Source organism: Poecilia reticulata, linkage group LG3, assembly GCF_000633615.1.
Source record: "Poecilia reticulata strain Guanapo linkage group LG3, Guppy_female_1.0+MT, whole genome shotgun sequence".
NCBI classification, from domain to species: domain Eukaryota; kingdom Metazoa; phylum Chordata; class Actinopteri; order Cyprinodontiformes; family Poeciliidae; genus Poecilia; species Poecilia reticulata.
This window is the reverse complement of record NC_024333.1, coordinates 25750720-25764365: the sequence shown is the minus strand read 5'-3', so window position 1 is coordinate 25764365 and position 13646 is coordinate 25750720. Positions and strand designations below refer to the sequence as shown.

Genomic DNA, 13646 nt, shown 5'->3' with positions numbered 1-13646 from the left:
TTGACAACTTCATTAGCAGCTCTTGTGTTCCAAAATTTTCAAGTCATTTGGTAACGTTATCACAAGTTAAGAACCAGAAAGTGGCAGGCGAGGGGGGCTTGCATCCCTCCCAGAAGGAGAATATTTCAGCACTTAAAGAAAGGCAAAGCAGCGACTCAGGCGTTTTCTGAGCTTTTTCCTATGAGAAAGTGAAGGCGTAGGATGAGCAGAGATGGTTTGCACAGTGCGGTATAGCATAGTGAGGGGCCCACGACGTTAGGCTGTCCCCACGTCCCTGGCCAGCAGGCTAGCTAGAGAGCCAGCCATTACCGGTACGCCTCCAAAGGAAGCAAGGCAGAGGGGAAAAAATGCAGCAAATTTCATTCCTCAGAAATTTAATTATATCAAGATTAACAAGGGAGGTAATTAATTTCTTTAAGATGAGTATCTATTAATTGCCTGGGGCTCAACTTTGTTGTCAGAATCGTATATTTAACCATTATTCTAGGGCAAAGTTTTACAGGCAAAAATGAGGGGGTTCACTACTTTGCTGTGAATATAAATATATAAAACATTCTTATCTAAATAAAAAAGATTAGTGTTAATACTCCTATGTTAATGGACACACATATATGTATATATAGTTAAATTCAAAGTCATTCAAGAGAGAGCGGCACAAATGCATCAATTTTGCATCATTATTTAAAATCTTTAGGAACAGGTATCAGTTTACATGCAGTGCTTTGATTTRACTACTTGTGGATAACAGATATATTTTGATTATTGGACTGACTAGAAACTTAAACTCACCGTATTACTGAAAAAGCTCTTTAAAAGTGGAGACTTCAGTATGGAGTTCTTGAAAGAAACCAGGTGGAGCTATAATCCTTTAATACGTGAATCAGAATTTCCACTGAAGCATGAATAGCTAAAGTTGATCTTTTTCACCATGTTGAATACGACAATTAGTGAGGAATCCTGTCTTATCTTCCAATATGCACTTTTACCTTTATATGAAAAATTTGATTATCGACAAAATCATTGGCTGTGCTAAAGTTAGGTTAAGTAGTTAGCTGGTTGTTCTTGACCTTCTTGATGCTCTGTTTAAAAAAATAAATACACATGCTTTTGCTGTTTCTCGGGAATTAGTAATTAGTGTTATTAGTGGGAATCAAGCATCTGGGTCAACAAATTATTTTGTTTCTGAGTTTTAATACATTTTGAGATTGCTTTATAATCTTAAACCTTAATGCAACTCTGCTGCATTATCTAACTTTATTAAATAACAAAGATTTTCTTTTAAATGTGCAACAACCCATCATATAGTTTGACCAAATTATCTAGAGAAGAGGCAACAAAAGTAGTTCACACAAGTGAAGACTCAACCAATATATTCCTCTTCTCATGCGAGTGCTGTGGTTGAATTTTAATTGCTTTAAACTGCAGCGCAAAGAGCATAAAGCAGCTATGAGAACCACTTTGGTTTGCATTGAATAGGGGGAGTAAAAACTGGCAAAGTGCATTGTGTGAAAGCTCTAAGAAGACATGGCATATGGCCAAGAGACCCAAAAAGCTTTCTAACCACTCAATTCTGTCTGCTTTRTGCCCACAGTGGATTTACTCAATTGCCTTAAGATGTGAAGTCAAACTAACATTATAAACATCTTGACATGATGAAACCGATAGCAGCCTCTATATGCCCTCTTTAATCTTATTTATGCAGTTTATACAGTGGAAAAGCCCACACAGCAATCTTTATGTTTTATTACATCCTGATATAAGTCAAGCTAAAGTCATAGCTATGCATTCTATCCTGAGTTATGTAAATAAATACATCCACGCTATAGCTAATAGACAGTAAATGTCAAGGCACCCCAAGAAATTAGCAAAGGCTTCCAAATGAAAAACAGCAACAGTGGAGCTCCACATTTCATAAAAAACTAAGTTTAGTTAGCCATCTTTTCCACCTCAAACAGGAGTAATTAGGTTCCCACGACACGGTAAATGAAAGCCGGACATCAGTGTTTCTTTACAACTTTTTAACCAAGTTCTAACCAGACTGCTGAGGGCAGAGCAGTGGACAGCGATGGAATGGAAGGGAAAAGATGGAGAGGAGGAGTCTGACTTTCCCTCTACCGCCACTCAGCTGGCTTGTTTCCTTCTTAACCAAACAGCCTGGTTGGCCCTGGTCCTCTGAGTCCTCGCAAACCCCCTCCCTCYAGCTCCGGAACCGTCCTACTCTCAGAGTTTCCTGTTTGTCTGGTTGAAGACCTGGCCGCTTTGCTCCCAAGCGGCACATTGCGAGGGACAAAGGAGGAGGGGCGGGCGAAGGAGAGAAGCACAAGACAGAAGGACAGAGGGGAGGTTGGCGGGGAGAAGGCAAAGGGAGAGACACTGAACACTCCCGAGTTGGGATTGATTTACTTCATTAACCAAGATTACAAGTTTAACTTACAAACCAGAGGTCAAAATTTCTCATTAACAAGGGGACCGTGGAGAACCTCGGGGCTTGGAGACCACTCTTATTACTGACTACACATTTCAATCTGTCTTTGATGTTCCATGTCTGCCTTTCTACCCCCACTTTCCCCCTCCTATTTTTTGGCAGCGAGGTTGATTTTAATTGTAGCTATAGAACAGAGCATAGTTTGCCTGTAAGCCAGCCTCCACATCTGTAGTGAGTGCAGCTTTAGTGATATTGGGTGCAGTCCATAGCTTGGGGCTAATTTTAATGGTGCCCCCCCCTCCCCTCCTTCTYCTTCCTCCTTCATTGGAGACTCAGATTGTTTTCCACGTGATTCCTGTTAATTTAGCTGGAGGAAAGGGCATCAGTTTTCCTTGTGCTTTTCCCCCCGCGCTCTCCCAATGCCTCTCACTCTATTGCCTCACTCCTTCTTTCTGATCTACAGCCTCAAAGAAAGAAGGTGAAATGAATTCAAATGGAAAAATAAGACTGTGCTCACTATTAAATCCCTCGCCTACCTTTGTCCCTAGCATTGCGCCTGGTCGAGACAGATAGGAGGAAGCTTACGTGGCTGTACAAACTGGGGCAATTTAGCTGGTATTGTTGCTTTTACGTCAACAAACAAAGCTCTTCCTTTGATGTGATAAATGGCCTAAGTGCCTGGATGATAACTCAAAGCTCATAAATGTGTCAAGGATATTTCAAAGCACTAGGCATGTTAAACACTGCAGGACATTGTGCATCAGGGTAGTTTTTACATCTCAGAACCTTTAATGCTGCCTAAGATGCGGAGAGGAGTTTCCATCTTACGTCCGTCTTACAAGCACTCAAAATACAAGCCACACAATTCAGATAAGATTCACCACACGGGAGAGGAGGAGATCACAAGATCTGAAAATCGATACGGGGGGAAATGAAACAGTGCAGCGTTCCAGTCATGTTAAATGTGTTAAAGGACAGAATTTAACGAGTGTGATACAGTAATCATTGTGGGTACAGATGTATTTGGCAAGCTTTCTCGCATCCGGAATACATTTTACGATATATGGCAAACACACCGCAGAATGTTCCTTTGGTTTGCCAAACACAAGAAAGCACATACTTACAGCTGGGCTCCAGAGAACATCAAAACATAACACTTGGTGGTGATAATCATAAGATCTTATTTGTGATATCTTTTCTTTTTACCAAAATATGAAAATGTAAAGGTAATTTTACAGCATTCACTCAAAACCCATCTTATTATTATGACTAGCTACACATCAGGTTTGAGCCCCTTTTGCCTTCAGATTCAACATGGTTTCTAAAATTTTCTTCAGAGTTTCTGGTTCTTAGCATGATAGCATTGTCCAGTTACTTTGAATTAGTTAGTGGCTCTTGCACAAAGTGAATCTCCTTTTCCCCAACAGGTCAACAGGGCCCTGTTGGGGAACTGTTGCAGAACTGACATCTGGTGACTGTGAAGGCAACTGGAGTTCAGTGAACTCATCATCATCATCATTATCAGCCACGTGATCATCAGCAGGATATTGCTTTATGATGCAATATCCTGCTGGAAGTAGCCATCATCAGATGAGTACACTGGGGTCAAAAAGGGATGAACATGGCCAGACACAAAACTCAGCATTGCTTGACTGGCACCACCAGCCCGAGCAATTGATGCAAATTAGACTCATGCTGTTTCCACCAAATTCTGTCCCCAGAATTTGGGGACAATTTTGGCCACATAAAACCATTTAGTTTTATGTTGCAGGTGAAATAAAACTCAGTGGACCAAATTTGGTGAGTCTGAGCAAATTATATCGGCGGGTTTTTGTTCTTAGCTGACAGGAGGGTCACCCAGTATCACTTTTTTCTGCTGTAACCAAACCATCTCAAACCGCAGTTGTCATAAGTGGTTATTTGAGTTACAGCTGCCTTRAATTTCTAACAAAAGAAACAAGGACATCACAGTATTTTCTGTGGGCCCATTCTTTAGAAAAAATGAGACATGTCCACCTCTCTTTCCATTCTGATGCTCAGTTCAACTCCAACAAATTGTCTTCACCGCATGTAGATGACTAAACTAACACTATTGTGTGAACAAACAGTTGAACGGGTTTACCTAATAAAGTGGTTTTCAGAACACCRACTACAAGAGGTTCTACTCACAGGCACTGTGGATGGAGGGTTATGGTATGGTTCCAGATGCTGGTGAATCATCAGAAAGCTCGCAATTAGGAAGGAGGCTTTTTAAAAACTCTTAACATGCCATGCTTGCTTTAATGACGGAGTAATATTTGAGAAAATATAGAAAATRGAGTGAATATAAATGAAAATTTTAACAGTGAATTCCCCAAATAAAAATGTAGAAGTATAATTAGAATATGCTTATTTACTAAAGGTTAGAGTTGGGTGGGTGAGACATGAAGGATTAGAACAAGTGTAGCAAAGTCARCTACCAAGTTCATCAYATTATGTTACAATGGAGATGGAAGCGGGTTTTATGGAAATGAATTTGAATCGCATTTACTTGATTTGATTATTCTTTATTGGAAAAATGRTTCCTTTGTGCTCTAAAATATCACTTGTTGTGACCTGGTAATATGCAAGTAAACGGGATTAAGCTGAGTTTCACCATGTACACCTATGTGACCCCCTGCCTGTGCAGTGACCCACCACTGGAACCACAGCAGGTCCTCCAGCAGCCTCAGCCATTGGCTCTTTGAAACTAATCTGCCCTGCGGAGTCCTGTAAGACCCCCTTTGTTACCTCCTGCAGACTGGATCAGGCTGGAGACGGACTTTCCAGTCTTGACAGGCTATCAGTTTCACAGCCCATGGCCATCCACATCCAGGCACAGTCCTGCAGAGCCACCCTCAAATTAAACATAGGGGGAAARAGTGGGGGTAGAATGGTTGGGAAAAACTTATGGAGTAAAATGTCGTCACCTGAATTTCCTCGAAGTCGTAAAAAGACCCAAAAAGAAGTGGTGTGAATATAATAAAAAAAATGGTAGGAGGATTTCAACAGGAGCTCTGCCTCTTAGTGAACAGAACAGGATCTCAACAAGACCATTATCTGACTCTTAATTTGAGCTCTGGCACAGCACTGAAGGGCTGCCTTTGTCTGGGATTAATGCGGAAAGCTCAGGATGCGATGTCAGAGGGAAATAATCAGCGTGGGCCCTTCATAACGTTGGCTGCTTGTGCTCCTGGCCAGGGCCCCCGGCTCATTTCTGTGGAGATGAAATCTATGACAAGCCCCTCAGTGAAGCTGAGAGCAGGCAACAGTCCAGTAACACCCACAGGCCTCCAGGCATCCTGTGACCCCCTTAGAAAAGTCACATTCACTTTGCTCTGGAGAAGGGAAAGAGAAYGCCGCGGGGGCTTCCAGCCCATGTGAAATGAAGAAATGTGAGGAGGTGAAAACGAAGTGAAAATAAGTTAAGATTCCTCCTCCGCCCCCACTGCAATAACTCCAGAGGAGGGGCACTCTGATTTCACTTCATTATGCCTTCTAATTAAACGTGCATGGGACATTAAAAAAAGAAATAAACAACTCCTTAATGTATATTAATGCTTATGTTCTGTAACTGCGTTTAGGCGAGAGGTTTGGGAAAGCTTTTTTYCCCTCCTTTCTTTAAATGCAGCAGAAGGTCGCCGGCTAATACCCATCAGGGTAAAACATTCTGAAAGAGGTTGGCACTGCACTCAAGGACCAGAAGTAATGTTTTTATTTTGTTATTTATGCTTTTTTTACCGGGTGCATTACTATGCTCCTCTGCAGCATGCTGCTGTTAAGCGAAGGATGCGAAGATGCAACTCGATAAGCAGGTTATTAAAATGACCAATTGACATTCAATATTCAGCCTTATTTTACATTCATCATATTTACGAAGAAATATGTGGAATTTAAATGTTTCTCCTGGTGCCTAAAGGTAAATGTGACTCGCTGCAGCAACTGTGCATAACTTCACCTAAACTCATGTGTTAGAGAAATGGGATACTTCAGTCACTGCTTATGRTGCTTCAAACAGAAGACTTTTTTTTTTTAAACAACAGCTTAATTACAAACAGACTTGACACGTCACACTAAAGTATGTCAATGTGTTGCTTCTAAAAAGTACTTCCTGTAAGTCATTTMACTTTATTGTTACTAGGAATTTGTATTGTTCGCATTTAAATTCGGACCATAAGYGTCTGATGATAAACAGCTTAACACAAGACGCAACGATGTGGGAAAAAATAAATGAATAACTTTGAGCAAATTCAATTTAGTTACCAGGATTATCATGGCTTCGTTAAAATGTATTCAGATATGTAAACATCTTATAATGCGCTAAAGTTCTTAGAATAAGAGTGAGGGTAAAGTYTCCTTCACCGTGTTGGTACATTTGAATTAAAAAATACAAAAAAATCCCATCTTGCAATCCCTGTATTTGTGTATCATCTTATATGCCCTCAAACCTAATATTTTTTAACTAAACCTAAAATAAAGAACAATGACAACTGATGTATTTACAGACTGAAAATGATTAGTAAATACCTCATTGTTACTGTTGGAGTGTTTGACGTTTTATTTAACATTGACCAAGTTAAGTATTTGACTATATAGTAAATTGTGAGAAGGTTAGGGTCTTTTTATTATCAGAAAGTCACATTTTCTAAACATTTTTTTTTGTGAATGTAATATCTACAAGTTGATATAGTAAATATAATAACTTTGAACACACAATATGTTATTGTGCTAACACTTTGAACAGATATTTTGAGGTTAAACAGATAATTACCCATAAAATTATCATACCTTTTGGTGCTTTGGGTCCTCTTCCCAGTTAATGATAGATAAATAAAGATTCAATCATTTCGGCACCTTATGCAGCAATAAAATCATTTAGTCCTTGTAAAAATGTTCTCACAAATCTTTCACATTTCCTTTTAAGCCTGCAGTCAATTTTCCAAGGAAACTTCTTGCTTGGTTTTGTTGTGTAAACCATTCAAGAATTGTGAATATCCCCARAGTGTGTTATTCGGACATCACGTCCACGTTTGTTCAACCAAATTATGAAGTTTGTGGTGCAGTCAAACCTTTGCAAATATCAATATATGAATGTGTGCACTTTTGTTAGTGTGATTAGGTGAATGTGGCTGAAGTCTGATATGCTTTGAGTGGCTGGTTTGACTGGAAAAGTAACTTTTGAAAGTGTAGAAGAAAAAGCCAAATAAGTTGTTGTTTTTTTTACATAATTGAAAAAAACTAAGCTTGATTAAAAAGTTGCTTCTCAGTACAGATGCTAGTTAATATTATTTCAGCYATCCATCCGCTGATATAGCAAACGAACAAATAATTTAATCTTTAAATGCCTGTCATTAATAAGTGGGGTTAAATGTTGAGTAGGAAGTGGAATCACTCTATTACAAAATATTTCTATCATAAACCTGCAACAAACACAACTTACCCTTCAGCTCCCTTTTACCATTCATTCTTTACAAGCAGAGACTGGCGGTATCATAAACTGACTTCAGATTTTAAAAAACACTGTGCATCAACAACATCATTATTACTCCTCCTAAAAGCTGAGTTTAGATCTGGCGGCCGGTTGGTTGCACAAACCATATATTGTCACTGCATCACTACCTCAAAGTGTGAAGCCACCTTGACTCTGTACAAGGCAGCTGATGAGGGGMTGTGGGTATAGACCTGATTTTTACCCACTTCACTACATCAGTTCTTTTACAAAACACACTGTGATAACAAAAAGGAGCCATAATCCCATCTGGAAGTGTTTTGTGAAAGGGGCTTATGATTCAGGTCTTTGTTGTGTTGAAAAGTAAATATCTGCTAAAGCTTGAGACTCGGGACCGTGCAAAAAGTTTCATTGTTTGACATCAAACACCCATTTTTTGCTTATCCAAACTTGTCTCTTGGTTCTTTTTCCAGAAAACACACTTACAAAATKATGCTCTCATTATGTTGTCTGACTGCTTGGTTACTTTAACTCATAATTTTGAAAACTGTATCTAAATAGTTTAACCTTTATTTTATTGGAATGGAGAATTTATCAAAGTCAAAGGTGTTTTGGTGCCCTGTTCTCTTTAATGACGCTCATACCTTCTCTTTTGATGTGGTTCTTGTAATGGCTGGCGTCGAGTGACCGAGACCACATTTTGCCATGGTAACACACACACACAAGCAAAACTTACAAGGTGAAACCAATACCAGCCGCACCATAATGATTAGCAGTGATTCCTGTTTGAACCTGAAACAATATGTGCAACTTTTTTTTTTTTTTAAAGTAAACAATATTATTTTCAGGAGTCAGAGAAGGTGAAATGGCTAAAAGGTCAAGGAATGCATCAGAAGTGCAATGTGCAGTAAATACTGATAAAAGTCCTCTGGTCCCATTAATACTCAACATGCTATAAACTGAAGTCTAAAAACTTTACTGACTTTGGTCTGAGATTTTACTAGCAATATTAAAGGAGATTCCGCATTTAAATCATATATTATCACTGACACAAAAGTCAGCTTTAAATGTCGGTGGGACAAGATGTGCTGTTGAGCAATACCATACTGCATCAGAAAACATAATTTGCTATTGATCATGGAATGAAACAGACAGAAAATAGTAGCAGGCAAACTGCTATATTATTATTATTATTATTATTATTATTATTATTATTATTATTATTATTATTGTCAGTAAACAGCAGAACAAAAAAGGTGTTTTTATGCAGTAAGCAGTTGCAACTGCTGGCTGCCAAAAATGGTCTAATCAGTAACAACACCATACCATATTACTTCATTATTGATTCATTGTCTACAGAACAATATGACAACATAAAATAAGATTATTACCAGCTTTACCAATTAGATAATTTTGTGCATTCAAAGTTTTATCTGCAGGACACAACAACTATAAATTAAAGGGGAAAAAGTAAGCTGCTTTAGATTGAGACACTTGTGGTAAAGATCCTTGTGAAACCATTTAGTAGCAGCACCTAGAAAGACCATAAAACCCTTAATTTGTTCCAGTTCTTACCTCAGTCCCTGAYGGTGTTGCCCCTGGTGAGTCCAGTTTGCGTTTTTTTCTAGGTCCAATAGCAGCTAGTGCTGTCAGATTTGCATCTCGCTGTCTCATCTGGGCCAGCTCTTGTTGTTGCATCTAGTGAAAACAGAACACAAATTCTATAAAGTCATGTTTTGTCCTGCATTACTCACAAGGTTCTCTATTCATTTATAAATGCAGCCTCATCCCAGAAGTAGTGACACTACCTGACCTTTTTCATATTTTAGTATTTTACAACAACAAAGTTTTTATGCATTTAGTTGAAATTTTTGCAACACAGTGAAACATGATTGTGAATTGGAAGAAAAAGAATACCTGGTTTTGAAAAACATTTACAAATAAAAATCAGAAATGTCTTAAGTGYGTCCAGTCTGTCTACCATATATAAAATCTGGTGCAACTGCAATTATCTTCAAAAGTGACCTAATCAGTAAATAGAGTCCTCCTGTGTGTAATTTACTCTCAGTATAAGCCCAACTCCTCTGTGGAGGCTGTGGAGAAGTTGACAGCGGGGTTAGGTTTTAAAAGAATATCCTAAAGCAAAGTTCAATCCATCATATAAAAATTGTTAATCAAAACTGTCAGTCTCCAAAACTTTACCATTCACCCAAAACGATAGGTCTTTCAAAGCCACGGATGTRCCGCTGAGGTGCAACAGCGCTGCAACCGTTTAGCTTTAATACATTTGACTAAAGGTACAGTTCAGGTGCTGCAGTTCCTATTTAAGCAGTAGATGGAATTACAGGTCATTTTCACCTTTCCTCAACAACTGGTAAAAGTGTCTAAAGAGGAAGTGCATTCCTAATACACCTAATAAGTACAAAGTTTGGCGTCATAAGAGTTACTTCTTAGCTTTTTATACAAGTCTGTCAAATATTGCGTTAACATATTTTGTGGGACGACTGTGGCACAATGTNGGTGTTGCCCCTGGTGAGTCCAGTTTGCGTTTTTTTCTAGGTCCAATAGCAGCTAGTGCTGTCAGATTTGCATCTCGCTGTCTCATCTGGGCCAGCTCTTGTTGTTGCATCTAGTGAAAACAGAACACAAATTCTATAAAGTCATGTTTTGTCCTGCATTACTCACAAGGTTCTCTATTCATTTATAAATGCAGCCTCATCCCAGAAGTAGTGACACTACCTGACCTTTTTCATATTTTAGTATTTTACAACAACAAAGTTTTTATGCATTTAGTTGAAATTTTTGCAACACAGTGAAACATGATTGTGAATTGGAAGAAAAAGAATACCTGGTTTTGAAAAACATTTACAAATAAAAATCAGAAATGTCTTAAGTGYGTCCAGTCTGTCTACCATATATAAAATCTGGTGCAACTGCAATTATCTTCAAAAGTGACCTAATCAGTAAATAGAGTCCTCCTGTGTGTAATTTACTCTCAGTATAAGCCCAACTCCTCTGTGGAGGCTGTGGAGAAGTTGACAGCGGGGTTAGGTTTTAAAAGAATATCCTAAAGCAAAGTTCAATCCATCATATAAAAATTGTTAATCAAAACTGTCAGTCTCCAAAACTTTACCATTCACCCAAAACGATAGGTCTTTCAAAGCCACGGATGTRCCGCTGAGGTGCAACAGCGCTGCAACCGTTTAGCTTTAATACATTTGACTAAAGGTACAGTTCAGGTGCTGCAGTTCCTATTTAAGCAGTAGATGGAATTACAGGTCATTTTCACCTTTCCTCAACAACTGGTAAAAGTGTCTAAAGAGGAAGTGCATTCCTAATACACCTAATAAGTACAAAGTTTGGCGTCATAAGAGTTACTTCTTAGCTTTTTATACAAGTCTGTCAAATATTGCGTTAACATATTTTGTGGGACGACTGTGGCACAATGTKTAGAGCAAACTAAAGGTAAATGGAACCAAACAGAATCACACAAGATAAGATCATAAGAAAAAAATACWGCACAGCTAATAAAATTGGCATATGACTAGGTTCCCCAGAATGTCTGGTTCATTGGAGCCAATTTGAATCCATAACTGAACTCTGATGTGGGCCAAAAAAGAAAAATCTAGTCTTCCTAAAAAACGTCTCGGTTTGTTAGAAGTGAACTTTGAAGCGGTTCAAATGCATATGTGGATGCAAGCAGACCGGAGATTGCTCCAAAAGCAGAAAGCGAACTATTATAGCGCAGGGCATTCTGGGTAAGTACCATCTAAACAAATATGAAAATCTCATTAATGTTAGCAGAGAAAATGGCTTGTGGTCTTTTAGCAAARTCAAAAGAGAAATCCAACAACCGCTGATATCTGATTTTTGCTACTGCAAAATTTTTTGCAGAAGAAAAATTTTCTTTCTGAAAAGAAAGGAAATGTTGGTTCTTTGCAGAAGAATTTTTTTTCTGTTGCAAAGAAAAAAAAATTGGCTCCTGTCTTCTTCTTTTGAAGTTTTCATGCTGTTTGCTTCGGTGGTTCTTGGTCTAGAGCCACCACAGGTGAGGGAGGGAAAATTCTTTTTCAAAGAGTTTGGTTTGTTTAACGCAATGCAGTGTAAAAGCGAACCACAGCAGCTGAAAACTTAACAAATGTTGCAATTTTGCCCCCTAGTCAAACCGAGTCTACTAGACTAACARGTGTGAAAACACCTTAAAAACAAACAGCCAAAAGTATCAAGTAGTTAAAATTAAAGTCTAACCCAGTCAACGAGTGCAGTCTGCTGTCAATTAAATCGCTTCCGCACAATGCATGGTTTTTCCCGGCTTATACCACCCCTCAAGTGGTTACGACAAACAGGGAGGAGCTGCACATGATCTGCAAATAGAGACGGATCTGGCCAYGGCTGACTATGGAAGAACTGGTTAAAGCCACAACAATGGAAAAGCGGCTWATGTGTGTTTTAGTATTTTGACTAAAACATTTAACACAAGAWTTACAAATGTTGACTTATTTTAATTACATTTTGGAACTTCCTGACCAGTAAAGGCAACTAAGTTTTGTAAACACAACTAGCGAGAGGAAGAATATGAAAGTGAATCAAGAATCAAATAATAAATAGAAACAAAGACGTGCGACTAATGTTTCTGCTTATTCTCTTGTATCGTGGGAGCAGAATRCTTGCCTGATCAGAACAAAATGGAAGACTGTCGTCAGCCATTAACGGAACACAGAGATCGTGTGTGTGTGTGTGTGTGCAGTCACATAGCCCTGCTCTTTTTTGATTTTTGCAGTTTGTGATGTTTAAGTGGGTGGTTGGGAGGGGCAGTGCCCAAGGTAATGTCATGTTTAGCTGCAGGGCTGTGGGCGGAYCCAGCGTCGCTAGGAGCTGCCCTTTCCATTGGGTGGAGGTGTGATGGCCTGAGGCAAAGGCACGGAGGGTGCCAGAGCGCACACACACGCGCACACATACACGTGCCTATCAATCCTGGCCACAGCAGCACAGGGAATGCCTACCCACCAGCTTGCCTGTGTGCCTGCCTGCTGGGGGAGAGAGGCCTGGGTTGGAGCGAACAGGGACAATCAATTGTGCGCCTTGATGTCTTTCATGTTCTTTTATGTTATCTCTCAGCATGTGTTCGCTGGGCGCTGGCGTTTGTGCGAGGCATGTATATTGTCTGATCAGGGGGGGGGGGGGAAAATTCATGTTGCTTTCAGATGGCGTTTTGTAAAAGGTTGCTTTGGTGTACACCATCTGATCTAAAATGTGCATGCACTTGCCTCTGATTTTTTCCTAAAACCCTGCTGGCAAGGCATGCCCTTTAGGGTGTTGCCACTTCACATTTAGCACAGCGGAACTGCTGAAAGATTCAAACACACTGACAAAGAAGGGAATTAATAGCAGCTGAATAAATAAACCTTGTTTACTTATTCGTTTTACAATAGACGCCTACCAAAAAAAAAACAACAAAAAAAAAAAAACGGGAATACATGAGAATATTCATTAATTAATGGTAGTAATATGGATAACTTTCTGATGTGAATTTTAATAACTACATATTGAAGTACCGGAGTTACAATGCGGACGTTGTGGCTGGACAATCAAACGTTGTCCCTAATGCTATTGTTGCAGATTTTATCAAGCTTTGCCATAAGAACCAGATAAATCTTTCCAGGCCTGACCTTAAAGAATCCCGCCGCAACGCACACAGCAGGAGAGGTTCGCTATCTCCCTAACAGCACCAGGATGGCGGCATCTCTGGCTGGC

General features: G+C 39.3%; 1 protein-coding gene across 1 annotated transcript in view; it reads right to left on the bottom strand.

Moving 5' to 3' along the window:
- The window catches only part of LOC103462632 (transcription initiation factor TFIID subunit 4), a 94938-nt gene that overhangs the window by 21664 nt on the left and 59628 nt on the right, over window positions 1–13646 (bottom strand). The window contains exon 13 of the mRNA XM_008405533.2: window positions 9468–9590. Coding sequence (XP_008403755.1) covers window positions 9468–9590 — 123 coding nt within the window. The remainder of the gene's footprint in view (window positions 1–9467; window positions 9591–13646) is intronic.